Source organism: Spea bombifrons, chromosome 6 (genome assembly GCF_027358695.1).
Source record: "Spea bombifrons isolate aSpeBom1 chromosome 6, aSpeBom1.2.pri, whole genome shotgun sequence".
Taxonomy (NCBI): domain Eukaryota; kingdom Metazoa; phylum Chordata; class Amphibia; order Anura; family Pelobatidae; genus Spea; species Spea bombifrons.
In genome coordinates this window covers 3,806,838-3,833,180 of record NC_071092.1, presented here as the reverse complement: position 1 = coordinate 3,833,180, position 26,343 = coordinate 3,806,838, and the positions used below count along the sequence as shown (strand labels likewise).

General features: G+C 42.9%; 1 protein-coding gene across 1 annotated transcript in view; it reads left to right on the top strand.

Moving 5' to 3' along the window:
* Window positions 1-26,343, top strand: part of SUCLG2 (succinate-CoA ligase GDP-forming subunit beta) — a 71,182-nt gene that overhangs the window by 14,927 nt on the left and 29,912 nt on the right. Inside the window, exons 3-7 of the mRNA XM_053469925.1 lie at window positions 8,058-8,157; window positions 8,651-8,741; window positions 10,698-10,850; window positions 11,707-11,796; window positions 14,592-14,688. Coding sequence (XP_053325900.1) covers window positions 8,058-8,157; window positions 8,651-8,741; window positions 10,698-10,850; window positions 11,707-11,796; window positions 14,592-14,688 — 531 coding nt within the window. The remainder of the gene's footprint in view (window positions 1-8,057; window positions 8,158-8,650; window positions 8,742-10,697; window positions 10,851-11,706; window positions 11,797-14,591; window positions 14,689-26,343) is intronic.

The window sequence follows — 26,343 nt, the reverse complement described above, 5'->3', positions numbered from 1 at the left end:
TTCCCCGACGCTTTTGTAGGAATCGGATGAGAAAATTAAACCAACCTATCTGGACGCACAACAAAAACACACTTAAGCTCATATTAAACTTGATTTATAATTAGCCTCAAGTTCAAACAGAGTTCCACTACCGGTCAGAATAGCTAAGTGACCCCAAGGTATTTCCTTAGACATATTAGGTAGGAGTAGTAGATGTTTTTATTTTAAGCTATTTTTTCATTGTTTTTTTTTTTGTGTTAATAATAATAATAATAATAATAATAATATTTTATTCAATAATATTTATAATACTTTCTAATATATGTATACTACTACTAATAATAATATTTATAATACTATTTATAATATATGTATACTACTAATAATATTTATAATACTATTTCTAATATATGTATACTACTAATAATAATAATATTTATAATACTATTTATAATATATGTGTACTACTAATAATAATATTTATAATACGTTCTAATATATGTATAGTAATTATAGTTATAATACAATTTCTAATATATGTATAGTAATAATAATATTTATAATCCTATTTATTCAAGTCCTAATTACTTATATATTCTTGCTGAGAAAGAAGTCAATGAATAGATATCTGCCACGGCTCCTGACATAATTGCAATATTTCCAGGTTAGATTTTAATAGATCAGGGTGAAGAGATGGATACAGTTTCAAAAACTAGAAGGTTTTACCCCATTTTCCGCAGTGTGTTTAAGTTCAAATTAAGTTAAATAGAAGACATTTTCCTGCTTTTGTACATGAAGCAAGCATATGGCGGGTTTCTGCGTCTTTGCTTCTCTTCGCCCCCGTGTGTTTTTTCCCGTCTGATGCGATTAGACCGGACCATTAGTATTTCAGCAGTCAGGAGACGCGTCTCCGTGAAATGTGACAAACTCCGAGGAATATTGCGGTAATCGCATACAGCGTTCGCTCCCTCTTTCACGCAACCGCCGTGTTATAACTGTTGTTGGATTCCAAAATGACCTCGTATGGGTTAGATTTACAGTAATGAGTGCCACAAATCAAAATCTCATTTTGGATGGGAGACACTAATGTTGTTCTGATTTATACTTTTGTACGCCGCACGCCTTAGTAACGTAACGCACACCTGTTGGAAATGGGAAATCAGAGTATAAAATATTTGCGTTCTAAGAGGGTAACCATTATTTCTATAACAAATAGATTTAAAAAAAAAACCACACTATATTTATCTCACCAGTTGGCCAGATAATGGAATGCCTAGGTAATTCCATACAAAAGGTTTGTTGGGATCTATGTCTTGAGGGGGAACCCCTGGATGGTGATGACATCACAGAAGGATTCCCCTCGATGCTTTATTGATTTCCAGAATGAAACCTGATGACTCGATACAGAGGTCTGCCTGACGCTCCATACAGGGTTTTATATCCTCTCTTTTGGACTGGAATGGCATTAATATTGAAGGGGTTAAGTTAATGCACAAATTATATATATATATATATATAATGCTTTTTATATGAAGTCAGCTGATAACTCCGTGAGTCTATGGCTGGATTTGATTTAAGCATTCATAAGTCTTGATAGTAAATTTAAGCTTGGTATTGAGAGAAGAAAACATAAGGACCTTCTAATTAAACAAGGAACACTCCTGAAGGGTGTAATAAATGGCTATGACCCTCTGTGATCCAAATGGTGCTCCACTGGGCAGTAGCGGTCGGGCGCTATGACCTGCAGACTCCGATGTCATGGGTTATTTCGTTGCCAAGGTCATTCAGGGGTTGTAGATGTCTGCCCAGCAGCATAAGCCCAGGCATTGGGTTCCCTCCAGCTGCTGGCTTCTGGGATGAGCCCAGCAGAACCCCATATGTCCTATCTGCAGCGATACATTTCCGATAGGGTTTGGTGCTTCACCATCCTGCCCCGTGTCATCTAGTAGAAACACTATCAGGAGGGTCAGGGGATCGTTAATTCGTATATAAAGCATATGAAAAATAAGCATTAGCATACCTGTAATCCAGTTCTAATCTTACAATCCAAGGTTATCAGTACCTGAGAGGTCATGAAAAAGAGTTATTGAGCGTCGGTGGCTTTCGACCTTCTCTAGTGAGGAAAAAAAATATCTATGGACAAGCACAAAGTTTGAAACGCTGAACTCATGGCATGATCTGAGATTTATCTAACTATCCCAGTAATGTCAGCTCTGTTCTCATACTTTTGGAGGGCTGACACGCAGCGTTGTATACGCATTGGTAACACACGCAGCTCTCCTGTGGTTTCCGGGTCGAAGATCAGCACCGTGCGTTAAGTCGACAGAGTAAGCAGCGCCGTGATGTTCTCAGCATGGTGAGCACCGAGCGATTTCCCGTACATGAGGTAGAAACCTGTAATGGAGGTTTTCAGCCAATTTCGAATCGGAACAATTTTGCATGCGATTTGCATATAACCCACATACTCTTTTTGCAGAGACAAAAGGAATTTTAAAGATGCTCTGTGCGCTGTTACCGGATGTCCAACTAACTTTGGGCACTGTTCACGCAGTCACAATTTTTGCTGCTAAATAGAATTTATTTTTTTATATACCAAGAATATATTACAATAATAGCAGAAACTAGAATACCGTGACCATGTGAATTCTGCATGGAGGTGCGCAGGTACCGTGTAGCATTTTATTAGATTTTCTTTTCCAGCGAATAATTTGCTTTTTTTTTGTTTTTTTTTGTGCTGATACGGAATATTTTTGACTCCGGGATCAGTGCTGGAGAAGTTTCAGGCAGCCATAGCACAAGGTGTGTGTTCAAATTTTTGTTTATTCCAAAATGACACTTCAAACAATGAAGCCAGTTCCCCAAATCTGAATATGACAAACCACCTAATGGCATATATATATAAATATATAATATATATATACTACTGTTCAAAATTGTGGGGTTAAGCGCACAAACTAGCTATAACATAATTGCAAATATGTTTTCTAACGATCAATTAGCCTTTTACACTGAAACTTGGATTAGCGAACACAACTTGCCTTTGGAACACAGGAGTGATGGGAGGAACACATATGTCATATAACTATGTTATTGCTAAAAGTGTTCCTCCTGTGTTCCTCCCATCACTCCTGTGTTCCAATGGCCCTTTTTCACTCCCATCACTCCTGTGTTCCAATGTACCTTCATCACTCCCATCACTCCCGTGTTCCTCCCATCACTCCCGTGTTCCAATGGCACGTTGTGTTTGCTGATTCAAGCTTAGGTTTAAAAAGCGAATTTTTTGTTAGAAACCCTTCTGCAATTATGTTACAGCTGGAGTGACCCCAAAACTTTTGAACGGCAGTGTATATATTTTAAACGCTGTATGGGTGACATGTTCCCTTTAATCGGGTTCCCGCTGCAGCTGTAATAGTTCATTATTGTTATTGTTTTCAGGCCGGGATCAAAAGAAAATCCACTTTATTCCATTTGTCAGTCCAAATCCCCCCCATTAAGGCTCATTCCAATCCTTCAAATACTGCCAGATTTACCATTTCAATTAAGGGACCTTTCAAGATCAATCGAGGAAGAATTAGCCAAATGCTACCCAAACCTCGTTAGAAACTCTAAGGAGATGTTTAAGGAGTTGAGTCAATAAATCCCTTTAAATTTCCCAAGGGGAACACTTTCTTTAGACACAGATCCTGCACACAAACCTCGTGGTATCGAGAGGGGATGTCGCGTTCTGTGCCAAGAAAGAAAAATTACCTCGAACAATCAGACAAGCGACGTTCTCCGTACGCTTTTATCCGCATTCTAAAAAACGGGCTTTTAATGATTTTTATCATTTTATATTGCTAATATTTTCACGTACAGCCAAGTGACGGTCCTGTGCTATGACCGGTTCTAGGCTGGTGTTCTAGATTAATGCGGCTGCTCTCTGGTATCTTGAGGCCCTGGGGTAATATGTTATATTGCCCCGGCAGGAAGGGGTGGGCAATGTATATTAAAATACACTCATTTTAGGGCTTTAATAATGATGGACATTGTGTATAGCGCAAAAGAAAGAGGTCATAACCTAAAACCCAGAGGATCAGATGCTAAAATGTAATTTAAGGAAGATTTACTTCACTGAGTGAAGATAGATAGGTGGAACAGCCTCACAGCAGAGGTGGTAGAGGCTAATACAAAGAGGGGATTTAAACATGGGATAGGCATACGGCTCCAGAATCTGACAGGACCAACTACTGATTAGGGTTGGAGTCTTTACAGGTTGTGAGTATCGCTGGTGATTAAGCTGCCACGCTCAGGCAGCCAGCCCATAGAAGGACTTTAAATCGAGCTTCTTGGTCACTTGACTCCTTGCACCTATTGATTGCTGGGTTAATGAATCGGATTTCACCTAAAATCCGATCGGGAATTTGACAGTTTCGATTTTCTGGATCAAAAAAAAGGAGGAAAGCCACTCAATCTGTTGTTGGAATTCCCGGGAAACGTCTGCGGTAACCGTATCTTAAACCCTAATCTGTGGTGTCTGGGTTTGCGGTTCCAAGCAGTCATTCTTGGCTAGCAGAGTCGTACTCCGGCATCACTTTGGATGCTCTGCAAGCGCTCAGCTGTGAAACTGCATGCGCGACGGTCCCAGTCTGCTTCGCCACTTCCAGGATGGCTATCGGCCACGGACAGCTTTGGGCGTCCCTAGGATTTCCCAAGAATGTCAGCATTTCTGGAAATGTCTCCAAGAATCTGCTTTATAATGGTTAGTGTTTTTTTTTTTTTTAACTCCTTGACTGCCAGACGCACGCGTTGTGACTTGCGACGCCCTGGCAGTGAGAGGGTTAACTCCGGCTGATTTGCCGCGATTCTGTTTCGGTGCGAGAGCGCGGCAGATTTTCACGGGAGCGTTTCCTGCCTTTTTAATGATGACTCGCAGTGGCTTCAATCAGGCCCCAGGGATTGCGGATCCTCTATAATCAGTCTTCATTTCAATTTTTCTTCAACATTATCTTCTGAACTGAAGGCATTCACAGGGACTTAAACAAGCAGAACATTTTTATTTTCCACCCCCGCTTATGAGCAGAATGTGCAATCTATACATAGTTATAATAATTGCGGCGATAGTATTAACTCATTCCTCTAATTTCTACCGTTTACATAATGTATATTAAAATACATGTCTATAATAAACAAGATCAAACCAGCCTCATATAATAATAATAATAATAATAATAATGTATTATTATTTTACTAGTTTAAGAACTATGATGAAGAATGTAATATACAATGTTAAAAATATAATATAAAATGTTACAAATCTGTATTTAAAATAATATTACTGATTACAGAAGTATAACTGCTGGTTTTCTAGCAGGGTACCGGAATGCTTGTTGTAAACATAGTCTGAGAATAGTTTGCCAGTCTTTCTTATTATAGCCCCCTCGGCTCTTTTCCGCCCTCACAGATAAGATAAGAGCAGAAAATAGTTTTTAGAAAGTCATCTGGAATTCAAGAATCCCACCCAGGCGGCCATAGCTGGGTGGGTTGAGGTTCCCATCATTATGACCGAGACCATGTCCAACTGAAGCCAGTAGCAATGGCGGTCGAGCCGCCCGCTTCGTGATTGACACCAGCCATGTGAAATAAGTAGTGTCCATAATATGATACACGCAAGAAGCATTCATCTAAATGGAAGCGCCAGGAACCAGCATTAACTATTAAACATAATCACTGTCAGTATATCGTGCTAGAGACGCATGTTTTGTACAGGCCAGGAGCATTGGGATAAGTGTTAAGAACCAGTAGGGAGTTGTGCCCTTTGGAAGAGAACCGAGGAAATATGGAATGAAAGCACTCAAGTCCGAGAGCCGCGGAGCATTCATCAGATGTGCCAGAGGCGCGTGTCTCTGGGGAGCCTGTCCTTCCAAAATCTCAACGTTATGGGAAACGAGCTCAGAATAGACGCAGTCCCCCGGGGCTTGCTTACGTTACGACCGTTCCTCTTCACAATCTCCAAGACGGCTCAACCCGTCAATCTGTATTAATGAGTCTTCCTCAAGATGTTGCAAAGGCTGATCCCAAATGAGCGATCTATTAACCAGCTCCTCTAATTTGATGTAAGACCCTCTCGCGTTTTTAATGGGGGAAACTCCCAACACTCTTCGGACCTGTCGTAGTCTTCACAACGGCCTTAAAAATTATACAACCGCATTATGCATTTTAACATAGTTTTAGAGGATTTCATTGACTTTTTAGCCAATTTCACCCAATGCTTCTCGTGATTTAAACTCCCTGACTTCACTATGAATTGCGAAGGGGCCACCTCAGTCATCTTCTCCTCCAAGAAAGAGCGAGCTGGTCTTAAAATAGAACGCCACCCCTGTGCCCAAAGCTTTGAAAATAAAATATAAAGTATGTTAGTAAAGTGTACTTAATGTTTTTTAAACCTTGGATTTGACTAACCTAGCACTTTAGTTGGAATATTCACCTACCCATGATCCTCTGGCACTCATCGTCATCTTCATCGTCCATTTGGAAGCCTCTTGGGACATGGAAGCCTCTTGGTTGAGGATGCCACCAGCTAAGCATTCAACTCCAGATACCCTACAGTCTGCAAAGCTGAACCATCACCAAAAGAAAAGAAAAAGATAACCCCCCCTCTTAAATGCATAACTAACATTGGGAGACTTCTTGAGTCGCCTTGCGGATTTAAGTATCCATTGTGCAGGGCCAGCCCTAGCTTTGCTCACTGAGGAGGTTGGTCCTTTTACCAAATGAACATTTAAATTTATAGCCGACTATGATTAACTTTTTTTTCTCCCCGTTCATCATTTTTCTTCCAGTGAATAAATGATCTCGTCCACGTCTTTAAGACTCCGATAACTCTAATGAGCCATTGTCTAATTTCTTCCTAAGAAGAACCTTCTCTCCCTTTAATGCGACGCGGGCCGCGCGATCGTAACATCATTTTATGCGGAGCTTTAAAGCACTTGGATAGCTAACATTTGTCTATTGTAACTCAATTTGTACTCGGACTGGGATATTTCCATAAAAAATCCATTATGCCCTTTGCAATTTTTTTGTAGCAGGTACCTAAGAGACTAGAGCCATATCACAGCAACTAAAATTAGATTTTCTACTAAGGAATATTTGCTCATAATTCCGTTAGGGGCTCTGAACCAGAGATAAATAAATAAAGAATAAAAAAAAAAAAAATCCGAGCTGGAGACAGACAAATATAGAATAAAAATCACTTTTTTTTTGGCAAAGACCCGATCTTTAAGTAAATAAGGACGTGACAACAAAGAGCTGATTCAGCTTGTCCTGGAGGAAGTGATTTTTGGACGGTTGTTATGAAAAAAACCCCATACTTTTCTAGATTTTGTAGAATTGGGCAAATAACTCCAAAGTGAATTAACTTTCTACTTGATTCCCTCAAGGCTAGAATAATCGAGCTCGCTTCGTGTTGTTGAATTGGAATATTGATCGGAACCTTTGTAATAATTATTTGGATTTTATTTGATTTTTTTTTTTTTTTTTTACATGTAGTGTTTTTTTTTTTTTGTTTTTTTTTTAGACGTCTGAATCTGTTATTGTATCAGTTTTGCTTGTACTTAAGGAAAGGTCTTTTTAATAAAGGCTTTGGGTTTACGACCTGTTTAAAATTCGTAGCGTTAGTGTACCACATTTGAGTCTGATCGATCGCCATAGCAACCCATGTAATGTCCCTGCTAATTGGACCATTCTGTACGTAATTCCTTAGCGCTCTAAAAGTCTGCCTTTTTTCAAAATGTACTTTTTTGTTAATCGCTTCTGCATTTTTGCTAAAAAGTAATTAAGAAAATGTTTTATTGATGGCTTTAACCATTTTAAGCATGTAACTGCTGCAATGGCAACAAAGCCTTTTGACCTATCAATGTCCTTGTCCCACATGAGCACAGGCAAGAATTTATCAGGCTAAAGCAAAATCGTATCCATGAAAAGAACAATGATATCATTTGTAGTGTAAATATGTAAATATTTTGCACAGTTAATTGAATCTCGTGAGGATGGGAATCGACTTTTATAAATTGACATGTTTTTGTTTTCTGTTTTTATCGCAGAAGCGCGTGAAATTGTATTAAAGGCACAGATCTTGGCCGGAGGAAGAGGAAAAGGCGTCTTTGATAGCGGTTTGAAAGGCGGCGTCCATCTTACCACGGAGTACGGTTTACAGAAATTTACTATATATATGTATATATATACATATATATACATATATATACATATATACATACACACTCAGTTTATTTTGACATTAGATAATTCTCCACAATAGAGGAACCCACCCATCTGTCTTCCAGCGCAGATGGCAGTAGTACTACTTTATAAAACTCATTACACCTACACAGCCAAAACATATAGGAAACAAATGTATATAACATAATACATTTTTGGTGCCAATCTATTGATTTTTATACGCATAATTTATGGCATACTTTTTTTTGCAAGCCTGTTTCAGAACCTCATTTTATTAGAACCCTGGATCCTAATGATCGTCTTATCTCCATAGCAACCACCGCTTGATCACTGAAGCTTTACATTGGTTGCTATGGCGAAAAGACCACAATTTTTGCACAAAAACATTTTTTTATGGTGTAAACTCCTTGGGCTAATTTCTGCGCTAATCACAACGTTCTTTTGAAATATTTTGCAGCCCGAATAAAGTAGAAGCCCTTACAAAGCAAATGATCGGCTACAACCTTACGACTAAGCAAACCTCCAAGGACGGCGTCCGAGTCAGCAAGGTGAGAATTTTCCTGCCGGATTTTTCCGGGATGTATGTAAATTCGTCTTCCGAAAAAACAAAATAATATTAAAATGTGAATTAAAAATAAACGACCAAAAAACAGGAGATACCTAATTCTTGAAATAACTCGGTAAGTAAAATCTTTCCTCATCAATTGAATTTAAAATTTTTAACTCCACTTACTACACGTTTATAAATAGTGGGGCAAAGATCATTTCGCTGGTTTCCATGGCAACTATTCCATAATACCTTTTTTTTTTGCTCTAAATATGTATAGCTAGTTGGGCCTCCAAATAATTGTTCTGTTGCTTTATATTCCTTATTGTGTCTTGTTTGCTTGGATTGGGAAAGTGTTTCATTTTCGGGTTTTTGTCAGCATATACACTACAGTTCAAAAGTGTGGGGTCACCTAGAAATTTCTTTGCACAGGCGGGGTTAATGTTGTAAATGACTATTATAGCTGGAAACAGTGGATTTTTAATGGAATCTCTTCATAGGCGTACATCACTCTGTATCACTCCCATCACTCTTGTGTTCCAATGGCCCTTTATCACTCTCATCACTCCTGTGTTCCACTGGCACTTTATCACTCTCATCACTCCTGTGTTCCATTGGCCCTTTATCACTCCCATCACTCCTGTGTTCCATTGGCCCTTTATCACTCCCATCACTCCTGTGTTCCAATGGCCCTTTATCACTCCCATCACTCCTGTGTTCCAATGGCCCTTTATCACTCCCATCGCTCCTGGGTTCCAATCTGACGGCAGATTCTGTGGGGATGCCAATGGCCCCTCGTGTCTGGAAAGTAAAGCCAGCCCTGTATAAATCCTTCTCCAATGGATTAAGACATTTTCTAATTAAAACACCTTCCAGTGCTCTCTCTCACCGGATGGGTAATAATTAAGTTCTTTTCGAGACATAAAATGCGGTCGCACAACTTTGCTTCACGTATCCACGTCCCCTTTACAGCGCTTAAGGAAAAATATATATATCAGCTAGCTGCAAGGAAACGGGCAATTAATGATCCCAGGGCTTTCTGGCAGGCGTCCACGCTCCCAGCTACAGAGAGAAACGCTTTCCTTTAAATGGGGGAAACAATAGTGATGACTGGTGACGGGAAAACCGGCCTCATTATCCGGTGTATTTAACGGGACCCGCGTGAATCGGTACGGGAGCCGCGGATGGGGGGGGTTTGTTACAGCCCCAAAAAAGAAAGGGAAAAGCGCTTCACGGCAAGACATTATAACCCTTCAAGGATTCCTCTGGCTCTCCGAGGTTAAAACGCAGCAAAAGCTACTTAAGAGGAGTTTAAAAATACACAGGTCCTCTGTGCGGGCTTTTCGGTAATGGGATCTCGCTTTTTTTTTTTTTTTTTTTCCAAGGAAGGAGGTAAAATATTGCACGTATCAAAGTCTGAACAAAAAAAAAGGGGTTAAAAATAGAAGCGGCTTTACCCCGGCGACTGTCGGAAAAAGGGAAGGTGCTTTGGTCTGAAATCCCAAGACGCTACTGGAATTGACAGGGGAAAAAAAGAAATTGTAATTGAACCTAACTGGACCCATAACCATGTAAAATGAGCGTTTGATTATCATTAATGGACTCCTTAATAATGGCTGCACGGCTCCATATGAACCGCTGTCATGTGAATCTACTTAGAACGCATCAGAGCATCTCTAATATGTAATTATTAAAAATATCACGGTTCCTGCCAGACAGCGGTTGACACGAAATGAGAAGAACATGGCTGGTTCTTCATCTCGCTTATGATATAATGGTTTGGAGATATGTAATAATGTTCTGCTGAACATCTCAGAGGGGTTTCAGGTTCTCACCTAAAGACATCTTAACAACATGCGAACGTTCTACTTCCATTCGTTATCTACAATGTCTTATATACTCCGCCAGTCCCACCATATTGGCTTGCATGAGCTTCATATCTTCTTCTGGTTTGCAGGTCATGGTTGCAGAAGCTCTGGATATCTCACGGGAAACGTATTTTGCAATTTTAATGGACCGGGCTTGTAACGGACCCGTGTTGGTTGGAAGCCCCCAGGGAGGTGTGGACATCGAAGAAGTAGCTGAGAAGACACCAGAACTTATTTTTAAGGTGGGTTATTGATTGTCGTGGTGTTTCATTCCGACGTTGAACAGTCTAATGTAACGTTATCCAGCTTTGGTCATGCAGAGGGTTATTTGGCCGCAGTCACAGCTCACCTGATGGTCATGTTCGTAGATGCTATCTCAGTCCCGGCATTAAGTATGGTGGAGAGGTTTGAATTTTTGGGCACCTTTTCTCATACATTTTCTACGCTGTTGGCTACTGCAATATATATAGGTGAACAATTAACCCCTAAACAGGGACGCAGTTTCCTTAAGGTGCAAATTAAATACCATCGGAAAGCCTCCTACTTGGGATCAGGCGCCATTAGAGATTAGACATGAAGGAAATGTCACTGATCACAAATAACAAAAGTTGGTGGAGGGGTCACAGGTTACCGCCTCGGGGTTCCTTAAATCTCTGTTCTTGGGTATTTTTTTTTTCGCACCCGCCCGGACTCTGTATAACTCCTTGAAAGGGAGCGACCCCCTTAAAGCATATTCTTCGGTAATACGACTAGACACACGAGGCTCCGCATTGTTAACGTTCCGGAACTTGTCATGTGGAATTAGCAGCCTATTCCTTAGAATGCTATCTGCCTGTTAATTAGAAGTGAAACGTGGCGTTAGGTTATTTTGTTACTTGCCGCAGTCAAGAAGTGTTTTTGGAAATGGACTTCTATCAAAGCTTGGTGTCATAATTATAATGTACCCTACAGGCACCTGTAAAAACCCGAGGGCCTGTCCTACATTTACCATTTGTGTACGAAAAAAAAAGCCTCATTTTGTGCAGATCGGTTTATCCAGAAATGTGGGTTTTTTTTACAGTTATTTATTTTAAAACTATTATTCTGTGTTTTTTAAAGGAGGAAATCGACATTTTTGAAGGTGTGAAAGATAGCCAAGCTTTGCGAATGGCAGACAATCTGGGATTCAAGGGACCTCTCCAACAACAGGTGCGGGAAAGAGTTAAACTTTTGGATCCCATAAGGTTCCCGGCTCAGAGTTGCTTGCAAGATTCCAATAAATCCAAGATTCCAATCAATGATACATTGTTGACCTTAACGTTTTGTATTTAAAGTTGTGGGTTTTTTTTTTGTTTTTTTTTATTGTACGCAAGTTGGCCGGGAATCGTAATGAGGGTAACAAAGTGTTAATTACATGACTCAGTTCTGCATTTTTTTTTCTTTTTTTTTGCTCTGTGGGGTTCACCCATCAGCATCCATCAATTTATAAAACACGCTTCAGATCAAGAGTAGGGCCCTCGCTGTGCTAATAAGTAAAAATGTGCGAATGAGAAAAACACGCCGCCATTTTTATAGCACAGAAAAAAAAAACAGACACTAAGGCCATTTGTCAAATGATTTTTCTTCCAGCTTTAAGTGCATTTGGAAATAGCGTTCGGAACCGACGGAAAGCTACGTCTTAAAAGTAAACGAGTCATAAAAAACCATCACAGCAAATGTAAACGAAAGTGCTTCCACCAAATGGATTTTAATCTCCATACGGACCCAGAGTGCGCAGATTTCACTTTGACAACATAATTTAACACAAACACTCGTTTGAAACAGAATATCAATTGGCGGGTAAAGAAATACCATTTTTAAATGCTCATTTTGGAGCTTTTGGGCCATATGTACAAAGAGGAACTCTGGGGCAAAGTTCTTAACGTGAGCCAACCGGCAATGGGTTACGGCGGCAACGTTTCCGCCTGCTAATAGCTCTTTATGAACGTGGCCCTTGGGTTCTCCTAAGTCATAATTGGACTGAAACCCCTGTCCGGTTTAAGAACCCCAGTCATTTTAATGCTGTTTGTGGGTTTATTAAAAGAGTGGCTTTAGTGAGAAATCAGCCTATCCAGAACTCTTCTCCGCAGGATAATGGTTTTGCCAATTAAAGGGTTAATTGATCCTGTTAAGAGTCACCTGCCCTTTGTGGATTAACGAGTTAAGCCTGGGTGTTTTTTCTTTGTCCCGTTTCGTATAATCACTTGTAATCTCATGTCGAGAGGGCAGTTAAATCCCGCCAAGTCAATAACTTAAGTGTTATTACGCAGAGTGAGCCGTCCTTAAACGTTCGAGACGGACGGACAGGCAAATGATCGCTTCCACCGGGAAGATGCATCTGCTGCTATTCTTCATGGCTTTACGGACCCGAACAACATGTTTCCTTAGGTCTACGATCTTCTCCGTGTATATATTTTCCGGTCCGTTCTGCCTCGAAATACCTACAGGGGACGCAGAAGTGCAGTAAGGATTAACTAGCGGTTTGGACTCCGGTTCATGGGATGGTGAAGGTCTAATAGAACGCACACTTAGTTCATTAAAAGAATCCTTTCCCATTATTTCTCCATCTCCATAAATTCTCTGTATTATAGAATAGGCACGCACCACTATATAAGGACACGAGGGGGAGGGGTTTATGTGTAGCCCTTCCCATTCCCATCTGTGCCCCTCCCATTTTGATCGGGGACCGCTACTCTATAGTATTCCCTTCCCACCTTAGTTAATGCTCCTTCCCATTTCCGATCAGTCCCTCAGCTGCAAAACCATTAGTGCTCCTTCCCGAAATGTTCGAGAACTTCTGAAATAACGAGAATCAGAGCCTTTCTGTTTTGTAACGATGCTTCTTCCAGTTTTTACCCTCGGGGTACTTGTCCGACACCACAACGGGAGTCTATGGGGCAGATCACAACGATCCCCCCCCAATGCCTGGAATAAGGCATTATAGAATTAAGTATTCTTGGGCTTGGTGGTTTTGGTGTTTCTTAAAGGGGCAGTTTAATGTCCTAGGCGGTGCCACCAAAAAAAAATATATATATAAATGTGCGAGACCCTCAGAAGCCCACCATTCTCGCCTGAAACTTTGTATGTGCCATAAGCCTAAATGACGAGCTCACGGACAGGGTCTCCAACTCTTATTTTATCTATATATGTCAATGTGTCTTTGTTATGGGTTTGTTAACCCCTTCATGACAAAGCTTGCACATGTACAGGCTCACAATGCATTGTTTTTATTGGGTTTAAGGACAACCCATTGTCCTTAAGGGGTTAATCGACCCACATTTAACTGCATAGCGCTGCGGAATATAAATATATAAGTAATAAATATAATAGTATTTTGAGAATACGCTAATATACATTCTTAAAATGCTTTAAGAAAAGTGAACTCGATCTCTTAGCTTAGGGAGCAGCTGCAGTTCCTGCCTCTTTCTGGTGATTCACTTCACTGATTGGCTGCTCGGAGCGCCACTTAAATTTAAAGGGACCTCTCTGCTATCTTATGCATTAAAGTGCCTGATACTTGTAAAATATCAGACGATTCTCTGGTGTTTTTTTTTTGGTAATTTGTTAATAAAAAAAATACTTATTGCCTTAAAATAGTTTTATTTATGAAAATGTTTGTTTGTTATTGTGCCTATTGATTGTTGAAACCGTCTCTTCTACGATTAATTAAAACATGAAGCACATAGAACGATTTCGTTATAATGCTTTGATCCGCTACGAGGACCTTTTTGCTGCAGGGCCGGTTTTATCGATATCATCTTGAAGATTATTTAATAGATACTAGCCTGGCGACCGTGCGAGAGATTATTCTTTTTGAAATACAGCTATTTTCTCTTTTTTGTAATCCAAGTTTGTGATGCTTCCCAGCATACGGTGCCTTTTAATATTTCATGGGGCGCTCGCGCTTTTCGTATCACTATCTTTGCATGATTATTATTTTTTTTTTGTTGTTTAATAAAACGCAGGCTGCCGATCAGATTAAGAAGCTCTATGATCTTTTTTTGAAAGTTGATGCCACTCAGGTTGAAGTGAACCCATTTGGCGAAACTCCGGAAGGACAAGGTAACAAAGAAACAAAAAAAAAAACCACAGTTATTGTACAATAATAATGTTTTTAGAATATTAGTAGAAACATAGAATCTGTCAGCAGATCCGGCCCATTAGTCGGCCTTTTTTTCCCCCCAGCTTTAAAGACTAAAACCTTAATCAGTCGTTGGTCTCGTCTTAGATTCAGGAGCCGTATGACTATCCCATGCATGTTTAAATCCCCTCACTGTAATACTCTCTACCACTTCTGCTATTAAATGGATAGCAAAGCCCCAAAACATTATTATTAAAGGCGGTGCTGATGTAAAAAAAATACTTTTCTCAGTAGAGCAAGAGCTGCTTGAATTATATTTCTGATATAAGTAACTCCGCTGTATAGACGGGCGTACCCTGACCATACAGAAGTAAAGTAAGTTTGTCCCTTACAGGCATCATGGAAGCGGTTTTATCTACTTTTTCAATAAGGCATAAAATAAACTGTGACTATAAGGTTGAAGATATGGTCTGCAAACACTTATTGGCACTATGATGTCACGGGCTTTAATCCAACTTTAGTGACATCACTTCCTAGTTCGGCAGCCCACATTCCCCCGTGTGATGGTTTCGCAAATCCTGATCTTTAGAATTGATGATATCCAGCGCCCGCCAGATCTCCTCTGTTCCTTTAAATCCACAGCGGAAAACATCAAACCCGTTAAAAATAATAATAATAATAATGTAAACCCCCCCCCCCTCCGCTGAGTGTACCCCCATTACCCGTTTGCGGGGAGCCAAGGAATGCTGATACACCGTGTGCAGTTCTAATAGGACAAAGATCCATATTTAAAGCTCCCTGTATTAATCTGAAATACTTGACAGTCCCTTTATTTTTTCCCCGCAAAGTTTTGAAATCAATTTTTGTGCAAAGCGTAGTAATCATTCTGTCTGAGAGCGTCGCCGCCGCCACTTAATCAACGCCAGGTGAATTGGCAGCCTGCTAAGGAGAAAATAGTCATGCTCCGGAGATTAAAATTCCTAAAAGATTACCCTCTCCTTAGTAAAAGGTACGTTGCGGACCGTGAGGGCATCTTCCGTCTAACGGCAAGCATATCTGGGACACATCATTGCGTATTAACCCCTTAAGGACAATGGGTTGTCCTTAAACCCATTAATGGCAGGGCATTGTCGTGAAGGGGTTAAACAAAAGGCTGCCATTTTTTCTTGCGTAAATGGACCATGGAGGGGTATGGTGGTTTGCACAGATGGTAATATGCACCTGTCGAACATTTTATTTCCTTGGAATTCATACATGCGCAGAGACGCTTCCTTTCCTTCTTTTTAATGCGTTCTGTTTTGAAGTATAAGTAGTCCCGTGAAGGGGTTAATTTCTACACCACCACATGTAATTGTCATCTGCTGATTGAATTACAGGGGGTTAATTAATTAACAGTGGAGCGGAACTGAATGATACATTGAAAGTTGAGATAACTAGCTTGTCTAATGATAATTAAAAGCATATTAAAGTGCCGAGTGCCAACTATCATAGGCAGAACGTGCTGAATGTTTTAATTACGCGGCAAGTCAGCCACCAAGGATTTGACCCAAGTTCTGAAATTGCCTTATATGGCATTTCCTATACAGCAATGGACGCTTTTCTTCCTATTATGTTTCGTTTTAGGGCAACAAATTTTGCTTCCTGCCCTTTCAGTTTGAAGGAAATGTGGAGGATTCTTTCCATTCGGAAACAAAATTTGTTGTCGCTCACGCTTTATGACACTCCGGGTCCCTGTCTACTTTTTTCTACTTTTTGTTCTTCCGTCTTCTTCCTTTGCCCACTTGTCTCTGTGCCTTTCTTTCTTTGTCCCCTTCTTACCGTGTCTTCTTTCTTTGGCCACTTCTTCCTGTGTCTTCTTTCTTCGTGCGCTTCTTCCTGTGTCTTCTTTCTTTGCCCGCTTCTTCCCGTGTCTTCTTTCTTTACCCGCTTCTTCCAGTGTCTTCTTTCTTCGTCCGCTTCTTCCCGTGTCTTCTTTCTTCACTTTCCCGTGAACAAGGCCTCCTAGCTCACTTCCACAAAACAGCGGCGCCTCCAGACACGCCCTCTCCCCTGATTGGAGGAATGGGGAAGAGGGTCTCAGTGGCTCCGCCATTTTTTCAGAAGTACTCCGAGAGGCCAGAATAACGAAGGGTCAGCCTTATTATTCTTCCCTGTTAAGTTATCTCTCCCCTTACTTAAAATGCTTTGTAAATTGTAATATTTCACAGAAAAAAGTGCGCGTGTTCTTAGTAAATGGAGTCCTTACTGCCTGTTTATCACATTTAAGCTTCTAAGTGAAAACCAATAGGCTTTCATCCTTCTTTGATGCAAGGATTGCTGCTTACTCGCGGCGACTGTAAACCCGGCGGGATAAAAGGACGACTCCTGCCTTTCTCTGCGTCTTCAATTTTAGAAATGTAAGTGAATTTTGGCTATAGTATAACTTAATCGGAAGCGTTACCCTCCGCGCGCTGCACGTTTCTATCCCAGATCCGCTCGGTGAGTGGACACGCTGTGAAAATGGAACTTTGGACGTTTCTCTTCGGAATTATATCATTTCACCGGCAGGAGGGAAGTTCTATAATTTAATTCAGGGAGTGTTAATAAAAAAAGAGAAAAACTCAAGGAAATTACAGACTGTGACGACGCTATGGAGGGGGTGTACTTTTTAAAAGCTATTTCTGGCATTTGTATGAGGATTCCGAGTTTATAAGAAAAGAAACACAGACAGCAGATCGGCCCCATTCGGCCCCCATCTAGTCTGTAAAAACTCAAACCTTAATCATGCATGTTTAAATTCCCTCACTGTATTACCCTCTACCACTTCTGCAGGGAGGCTGTTCCACTTCCTTTCGTTCCATCGAAGCCTCCGACCCGCTGGTTTTAGATTGACCTCTTATTCTAAGAACTATTTAAGAAATTCCTGCCGTTTCCCATCAGTTCGCCAAGCCTCTTAACTAAAGTTGACCTTTTATTAAAAATTAGCTTGATGCTGATCAGTAGAACATAAAACCAAGGAATGTCGCATTAACCCTTTACCAAACCGCGCGGTGGATTTAAAAAAATATCAGAATTCAGCCTATTATGAACCTTATTATACAATTGACATTTTGGGCACACCTTTAAGACACATTCTAATTATTGTTTTATGGACCAATTAGAAGGAAGGTTATAAAAAAAAAACTTTCTTATTCTATACATATAACAATATATAAATAATAATAATCGTGGTGGAAAAGTGCCATTTGGGGAACCAACGGGTTAATGCGGAGAAGAGAAATAACCTTCTTAATGCACCCGTCGTGCTGCATGCAGGATTATAATAAATGCACGTCCTACTTTGTATAGAAAGTGGATTAGCTCTTAACCTCCGAAGTATTGAATGTTAATGTGTACAATTAGATGTCAGATATAAGGATCTATTGACTCAGTAGGGGCCGGTAGAGCGAGAACACGTGTTTCCCCGTCACGTGGAGAAACTTAATATGCGGCACTTTGTAATGGGATCTCGATTGGATTGAATTAGATAAAATGTAACCATATATAACAAGGAAAAGAATAACCTTCACCGTATATAGAAGAGAGACCTGCATAACTCTGTCCCTCTCCGGAATCCCTGATGCCCCCCCTCTTTCTTCTCGCGATGCCCCCCCTCTTTCTTCTCGCGATGCCCCCCTCTTTCTTCTCGCGATGCCCCCTCTTTCTTCTCGCGATGCCCCCTCTCTTTCTTCTCGCGATGCCCCCTCTTTCTTCTCGCGATGCCCCCTCTTTCTTCTCGCAATGCCCCTCCTCTTTCTTCTCATGATGCCCCCCCTCTTTCTTCTCGCGATGCCCCTCTTTTCTAGGAGGTCAAAATTTTGCTGGGTATGAGGGTGTTGCAGGGTCCTAAAACCCCCAACAATGTGTATAGAAACAGCTAGAAATGGGTTTTTCTCCTAAATACCTTAACCAGTCCGATGATTAATAAGTTGGTCATATGAAACATCCTCTGCCCCCTCCCTTCTGCCACGCCTCTAACCACACCCCCAGAAAAAAATGTCCTTTTTTGGTCATTTGAAACAATGGGGGGCGTGGACTTGGTACGTATACACAAAACGGAATTGTTTCATGTTCCGTTCAAGCGCAAGACTTACTAAAAAAAAAAAAAAAAAAAAAAAAAGGTCTTCACAGACTTCGCTTTTAAAGCGTAGGATTTGTGCCCCATCTGTTGGAGACGCCATATTTCAGCAAACGCATTGCTTACTGGAATAATAATATAAAAAAAGGCAATTAAAGTTAAATAAGTTGTCGGGGTCGTGATTAAGTTGTTTACTCGTTGGGATTAAATAATGGGTTAATCTGGAGTCGTCGCGAAAGCATTTTAGCATTGCATTATTTCGTTATCGGGAAATATTGCTCTATTAAACTTCCATATTGTAAGCAGCGCGCAGAATCCATTTGCCTAATCCTATAATACAAATATCTAGAAAGCGCAGAGTCTTAGAGGCAGCCGACGATCCGTCAGGGGCGGCCGCCGTGTCTGAAAGGGAGCCCCGGTTGATTAACGGAGGTGGGGGGGGACGTACATCATCAGGTCTCTCTGTCGACGAGGTTATGACATACAGACCGGTCTCTGCCGGGAATAACATGACGATAAACGACTTTGTTTCAAGGAGACCGCCTGAGTGTGGGAGATAACGTGTCTTATTACAGGATTCTATACAGGCCGGTGAGTTTCTACAGAGATGGATCCCCGCGTTACGCGGTGTTATCCCACTGATGTATTCTCAATCAAGTCATCTGACGATCTGCCCGTCTAGTCGCCCGTTTCTCCTGCTGTAACGACTCAAACCTTAATCAGTCGTTGGTCTCGTCTTAGATTCAGGAGCCGTATGTCTATCCCATGCATGTTTACATTCCCTCACTGTATTACCCTCTACCACCTCTGCTGGCTGACTGTTCTGTTCATCTACCACCCTCAGCAAAGTAAAGTAAACCTTTCTTACATTACATCTAAGCCTCTGGTCTTCTAGTTTTAGATTTAGGCCTCTTGTTCTCCCCTAAACCTGGAGTTATTATTCTTTCCCTTGCCATTCCAGGTGGCACATGAGAAGTAGGCTCCGCCTACCAGGTAGGGCAGGAAACACTATAAAAAAAGGATACCTCCCCCTTCCTCCCCAGTGTTGTTTCCTGCCCTACTCAGGTAGCGGTTAGGCTGAAGCTTACCTCTTTTTTTGTTTTCTTGGAGCCCCGGGGGGGCATCCTCTCTCCGACACCCGGTAGTGGTCCCGGTGGATCCAGGGTGATGCGGCAGCCTCGGAGGCTGTAAACTCCGCGGTAATCGCGGTAACACGAGGCTCAGTCCTCGTTATACGTTGCCCACAGCCCAGGGGGCTCACTGGGACGTACATCCCCGGGCTCCGGTTCCCTCCGTCCCGGGGAGGGGGAATCCTCAGCGTGCGGCGGCAGGTAGCGCTCCGGCGCGAGCAGTTTTCTTTAAGCCGGCAGTGCCGATCTCTCGGCACCCGGTTTTATTATCTCCTCTCTGCAATTACTCCGGCTTTCGTCCGGGGTCACGAGAGGTCAATTGACGAGGAATTTCCGGATGTGACGGTTTCCGGGCCTTGGCGCCTAAATGCCTCTATAAAAACGCCAGAATGGGTAAGATCTTTCCATGCTCTTCGACCTGTACTGTATTATTGGATTTTTTACTCCTCTTTTTTTGCCTGCCTGTGCCTGAGGACTGTATATTGCCTTTTCAAGTAGGTGTTTTCTCTCCTAGTTTAGAGAGAGATTTCTATGGCCTATTCCATTGCTTTCTGATGTTATAATTTTTGTGTTTTCTCCTCAGTTATGTCAGACAAAAATCCAGACATTCCTTCTGAGGCCTCCCCACATAGGAAGTCTGTGGGGAAAACGAAACATAAAGCCTGCTCATCTTGTAAAAAGACCCTACACGATCCTACGGCCAAAATGTGCAGCTCCTGCTCTCGGCCTAAAGATGTTTCCAATTCAGAATTTACCTCCTGGTTGAAGGGGGAGCTGCAGTCCACCTTTGACTGTTTTCGTGCCATGGCAAGCTCCGCTCAGGGGCCGGTGTCTCAGCATCATCTTTTCCAGCAGGGTCCTCCAAATGTTCTACCAGATACCCTGGAAGATTATTCGGCACCCTTTTCTGAATACGACTACAAGTCTAATGACCCCCAGTCTTCGGATGAGGAGGGGGAAGTTAAAGAAGAAACCTTTTTCTTCCCAGTCGAAGAAACAGGGAAGCTAATCTCTGCAGTCAGATCTACTCTAAATCTACAGGATGATATACCAGTTTCAAATCCGGATCCTTTTCAGGGTCACTCTAGGAAGCCGCAGACCTTTCCAGTTCACGACTCGCTTTCGGCCATAATCACAGAGCAGTGGAAATATCCGGACCGGAGATTCTTCACGTCTTCCAGAACCAAAAAGCTGTTTCCCTTTGATGGCAAGAATTCTGAGGCCTGGGAAGTCCCGAAAGTAGACACCGCAGTAGCCAAGGCTACGAAGAAAACAGCCATTCCGATGGAGGACGCGTCCCACTTCAAAGACCCCATGGACCGGCGGGCTGAGAATGCCGCCAAGAGGGCTTTTGAGGCAGCAGCGGCGAACTTTCGTCCAGCCATTGCAATAGCGTCAACTTCTAGAGCCATTAAGATCTGGCTCCAACAAGCGGTGGAAGATCTTGCAGCTATCCCAGGGTCTGAGCAGGTCGCAAGAAACTTGTCCGACACCTGCCTAGCTATTGACTTCATCTCCGATGCTTCCATTGAATCTGTCCGTACATCTGCTAAAGCTACGGCACTTTCTGCGGTTTCTAGACGAGCGCTCTGGCTCAAGTCGTGGTCTGCAGATAACGCCTCCAAACACAAGCTGTGCAGCATTCCGTTCCAGGGGAACCACCTCTTCGGCAGCGACCTTGACACGATTCTGGAATCCACCACGGGTGATAAGCACTGGTTACCTCAGAGGAAGGGACCACCGCGTTTCAGGTCCAATTTCAGAGCTCCAAGAGACAGGGAGTCCTACAGGCCCTCAACATCCTATCAAGAGTACCAGTCCTTTCGGGGTAAACCCTACGCGAGAGGCAGATTCCAGAGAGGAAGAGGCAGAGGCAGGGACGGCAAATCAGGGAAGTTTTGACGCCAGCAGGTTTCAGGTAGGGGGCAGGCTATCCGGTTTCCTGCATGCCTGGGAAGAGATCACCTCAGACCCCTGGGTTCTTCGCATCATCAATCAAGGCTATGCTCCGGAGTTTACTCACCTACCTGCCCAGCGATTCCTGCTGTCCATGCCTCCCACAGATCCTTGGAAAAGAGCGGGATTCTTCTCCACACTCAACAACCTTATTCACGAAAGGGCTCTGGTCCCGGTGCCTCTTCAAGAAATAGGAGAGGGAACTTATTCCCACGTCTTTGTCGTACCAAAACCATCCGGGAAATTCAGACTAATAATCAATCTACAGTGGGTAAATGCCTGCATCAGATACAACAGGTTCCGGATGGAATCCCTGAAGTCCGCCACGGAGGTTGTTTCATCGGGGGACTTCATGGTCACTATAGACCTGCGAGACGCCTCTCTACATGTCCTCATCAGAGAAGACCACCAAAGATTCCTCCGTCTGGCCGTTCCACTACCTCAAGGGATTCGGCATCTTCAGTTTCGGGCGCTTCCCTTTGGGATTGCTTCAGCACCACGAATCTTCACAAAACTCATGTCAGTCGTCGTGGCCTTCCTGAGGCAAAGAGGCATAAAGGTGGTCCCATACCTGGACGATTGGCTCCTGATAGCAGCTTCGGCATCATTGCTCCAATCTCATCTAGAATTTTCCCTCAGGACGCTCCACAAACTGGGATGGTTAGTGAACCCGCTAAAGTCAAAGTTTCTGCCAAACAGACGTCGGTCTTTTCTGGGAATGATCCTCGATTCAGAAGTACAGAAGACGTTTCTCCCGCAGGACAAGATCCTAAGGTTACGGGAATTCTCACATACAGTCCTGCAGTACAAGTCAGTGTCCCTCAGATCCGCCATGTCCTTGCTCGGTCTCATGACTTCCTCCATCCCGGCGGTTCCCTGGGCACTTGCTCACGCAAGACCCCTTCAACAATTTTTACTGGATCACTGGGATCGCTCCCAGACATCCCTACACAAGAAGGTCCGGCTTTCTCCCCTCGTTCGGGAGTCACTCCGTTGGTGGCTGTCAACCAAGAATCTTTCGCAGGGTCTCCCTTGGCAGACGAGAGATTGGGTGGTAATCTCCACCGACGCCAGTTTGACAGGCTGGGGTGCCGTCATGGGAAGCCATTTTGCCCAGGGATCCTGGTCTCCCCAAGAATCAAGCCTACACATCAATTTTCTAGAACTACTGGCGGTCTGGAGGGCTCTCAGGTTCTGGTCTTCAATCCTGCGGCACAAGTCCATCAGGATCCTTTCAGACAACATCACCGTGGTGGCCTACCTTTCCAAACAAGGTGGCACCAGAAGCAGACGCCTGCAGACCCTGACTGCTCAGATCTGCAGATGGGCAGAGTTCAATCTCTGCACTCTCTCTGCGGTTCATATCAAGGGGTCTCTGAATCAGGAGGCGGATTACCTCAGCAGGAAATCAGTACCTCCAGGAGAATGGTCCTTAAACAAAAAAGTCTTCGCCCTCATAACAAGGAAATGGGGCACTCCTCAGATAGACCTGATGGCCACGCACCTGAACGCTCAGGTAAAGGAGTTTTTTTCTCTTTCACCAGTCGGTCATCCCCGAGCACTGGAAGCACTCTCGCAGACCTGGGATTTCGACCTCGCATACGTTTTTCCTCCGCTTCCCCTTATCTCCAGAGTACTCCGGAAAATTCGGGGAAACCCTCAAAAAGTCATCCTGGTTGTTCCTTTCTGGCCTCGCAGGATCTGGTTCTCGGACCTTACCACCTTGTCCATAGACGAACCCTTGCTTCTTCCTCAGGTGAAGGATCTTCTCATTCAAGGTCCTGTTCTCCACCCAGATCCATTCCGATTCAACCTCTCTGCATGGCTTCTGAAAGGGAGATCTTGTCCTCCAAAGGATTAGCTGCATCTGTGGTGAACACCATTCTCTCCAGCCGCAAAATTTCTACGGCCACCAAGTACCAAAAGGTTTGGGAGACATTCATCGCCTGGTGCAATGTGCATGAAGTATCCACTCCATCTATCCGCGAGGTGCTGCACTTTTTTCAAGATGGTTTTGATAAAGGATTTCAACCTGCTACTATCAAGGTCCAGATCTCAGCACTGAGTAACTTCTTGGATTTCAATCTGGCCTCTCATCCGTGGATCTCCAGATTTTCTAAGGGGATGTGTAGACTTCGCCCTAGGATCCGGCCGTCGGTCCCTCCTTGGGACCTTAATCTCGTATTGCATCAACTCACCTTGTCTCCATTTGAGCCTCTAGTAGATACCTCTCTTAAGCTGCTCACCTACAAGGTTGTCCTCCTCGTAGCCCTCACTTCCGCTAGGAGGGTGAGCGAAATCCAGGCTCTCTCCAGAGTTGAACCTTTTCTCAGGATTCTGCCGGACTGCATTATCCTTCGTTTGCCTCCAGAGTTTCTCCCTAAAGTGGTCTCCCCTTTTCATGCGGATCAGGAGATCGTCCTACCTACACTCTGTCCGGATCCCAAGAATCCCAAAGAACTGGAACTCCATTCGCTAGACCTGCGGAGATGTATCCTGTCATATCTCTCACGTACGTCGGCCTGGAAGAAATCCGATTCTCTCTTTCTGTCCTTTGCGGGGCCTCGCAAGGGCAGATCAGTATCCAGGGCTTCCGTGAGCCGCTGGCTTAAGGACGCTATCGCTTTATGTTACGTCTCCGCGGGAAGAGTACCTCCCTCCGGCCTGAAGGCTCACTCGACCAGATCCGTCTCAACTTCCTGGGCCGAACTCTCCGGGGTGTCTCCGTCTCTCATTTGCAAGGCAGCGACCTGGAGGTCGATCCATACGTTCGTAAGGCACTACAGGCTGAACCTTCATCTCTCAGACGAGTCTCAATTTGGTCGTCGTGTCCTTCAGACTGGAATCCTTCCCTCCCTATCTTGCTAATTCTTCTCATGTGCCACCTGGAATGGCAAGGGAAAGAGAGAATTCTTACCTGGGAATTCCTTTTCCTTGTCCATTTCCAGGTGGCACACTTTTTTCCCCGCCCATTAAATCTATTTGGTTTTTGCTATTATTTGTCTGAGTCTTTCTTTTTAACCACACTGGGGAGGAAGGGGGAGGTATCCTTTTTTTATAGTGTTTCCTGCCCTACCTGGTAGGCGGAGCCTACTTCTCATGTGCCACCTGGAAATGGACAAGGAAAAGGAATTCCCAGGTAAGAATTCTCTCTTTCCTGATGTTTTTTATCCTACATTCACAATTTTAGTCTCTCTCTCTCTCCCTCCAATGGGCCGAGATCCTTCTGGGGATGGGGGTCTACAGAACTGTCCTCAATACTCTAGATGAGGGTTGACCAGAGAACTATAAAGTTGTAGGACCCCCCCTTCCAGCTATTAATGCCCCTCGCTATACATCCCAGCGCCCTGCGGCTCTTCCTAGGCTTTAGATCATAACTGGAAACATTCCGTTTCCTTCCAAAAACAGTATGATGTTTGACATAATTTCCAGTAATTAAACTTTTTACTGATCTCTTACATCTCGAGCCAAGGTGATGTGAAATATATATGTTGGGATGTATCATTTTCCAATGAGGTTCGTGTACATGTGGGGTATCCGCACGTAGGAAGCCTTTCATGCTCCCTTATATCTAGAACCATGACAGTAATTACACCTGGCTTCTGTTTTCATGGAACGCGCAATAAGTTCCTTATGAACCCCCGTCGCTCTTCTTCCAGCTGTAATAAAGTAAAGGTGGACTCTTCGTTGTCTTTGAAGCTCGTTTCCAGCGACACTCTTACGCCCGTGCCGCCGGGCATTAACCCAACGTGCCAGATAGTCAGCCAGGGTCACCGGGAAACTCAGGAACGTGGCTTTTTCCCCGCGGAAATACTCATTTCTGTGCATTTTTAGAGATGATGACGATATTTTTTTTCTTCCTTGGGCTAGACTTCAGGGACACGTTACATTACAAGGTAATAGCGGGATGTGATAGCCCTCGTAACACCAGCTCTCCCCGGCCGTGACTGACAGCCGATGCTTCTAAAGTATTAATACAGCAGCAGAAATATTTCATTGAAACGCGTTGTCCAGGGCTGGAGGACAAGCGTCGCGTCTCCAGCCCTTCGCGGATCTCCCGCTGAGAACGTCTGACAGCTGCTGATGTCTCGCGTCTTTAAAGCCGGTGCAATTTATTTATTCTCATATAGAGTTCCTTCACACGCGAAATAATGTAAAGCGGCTTACCGGCGTCCCCGAGATCCGAACGTTAGTCCTCCTTAATAAATCGCAATGTTTTACACCATCCACCGCGACAATAACACGGATATTTAATTCGGATTTTCAAGCTTTTTACTTTTTCTTATTTTTTTTCTTATTTTTTATAAATGCTTCTTTCCAATGAAAACATTGTTTTATATTTATTTATTATTTGTATTATTATTTTTATTAATGTATTATATTATCATTATTATATTGTTTTTATTGTTCGTTTACTATTATTATATTATCATTTAGTTTATTATTATTGTTAT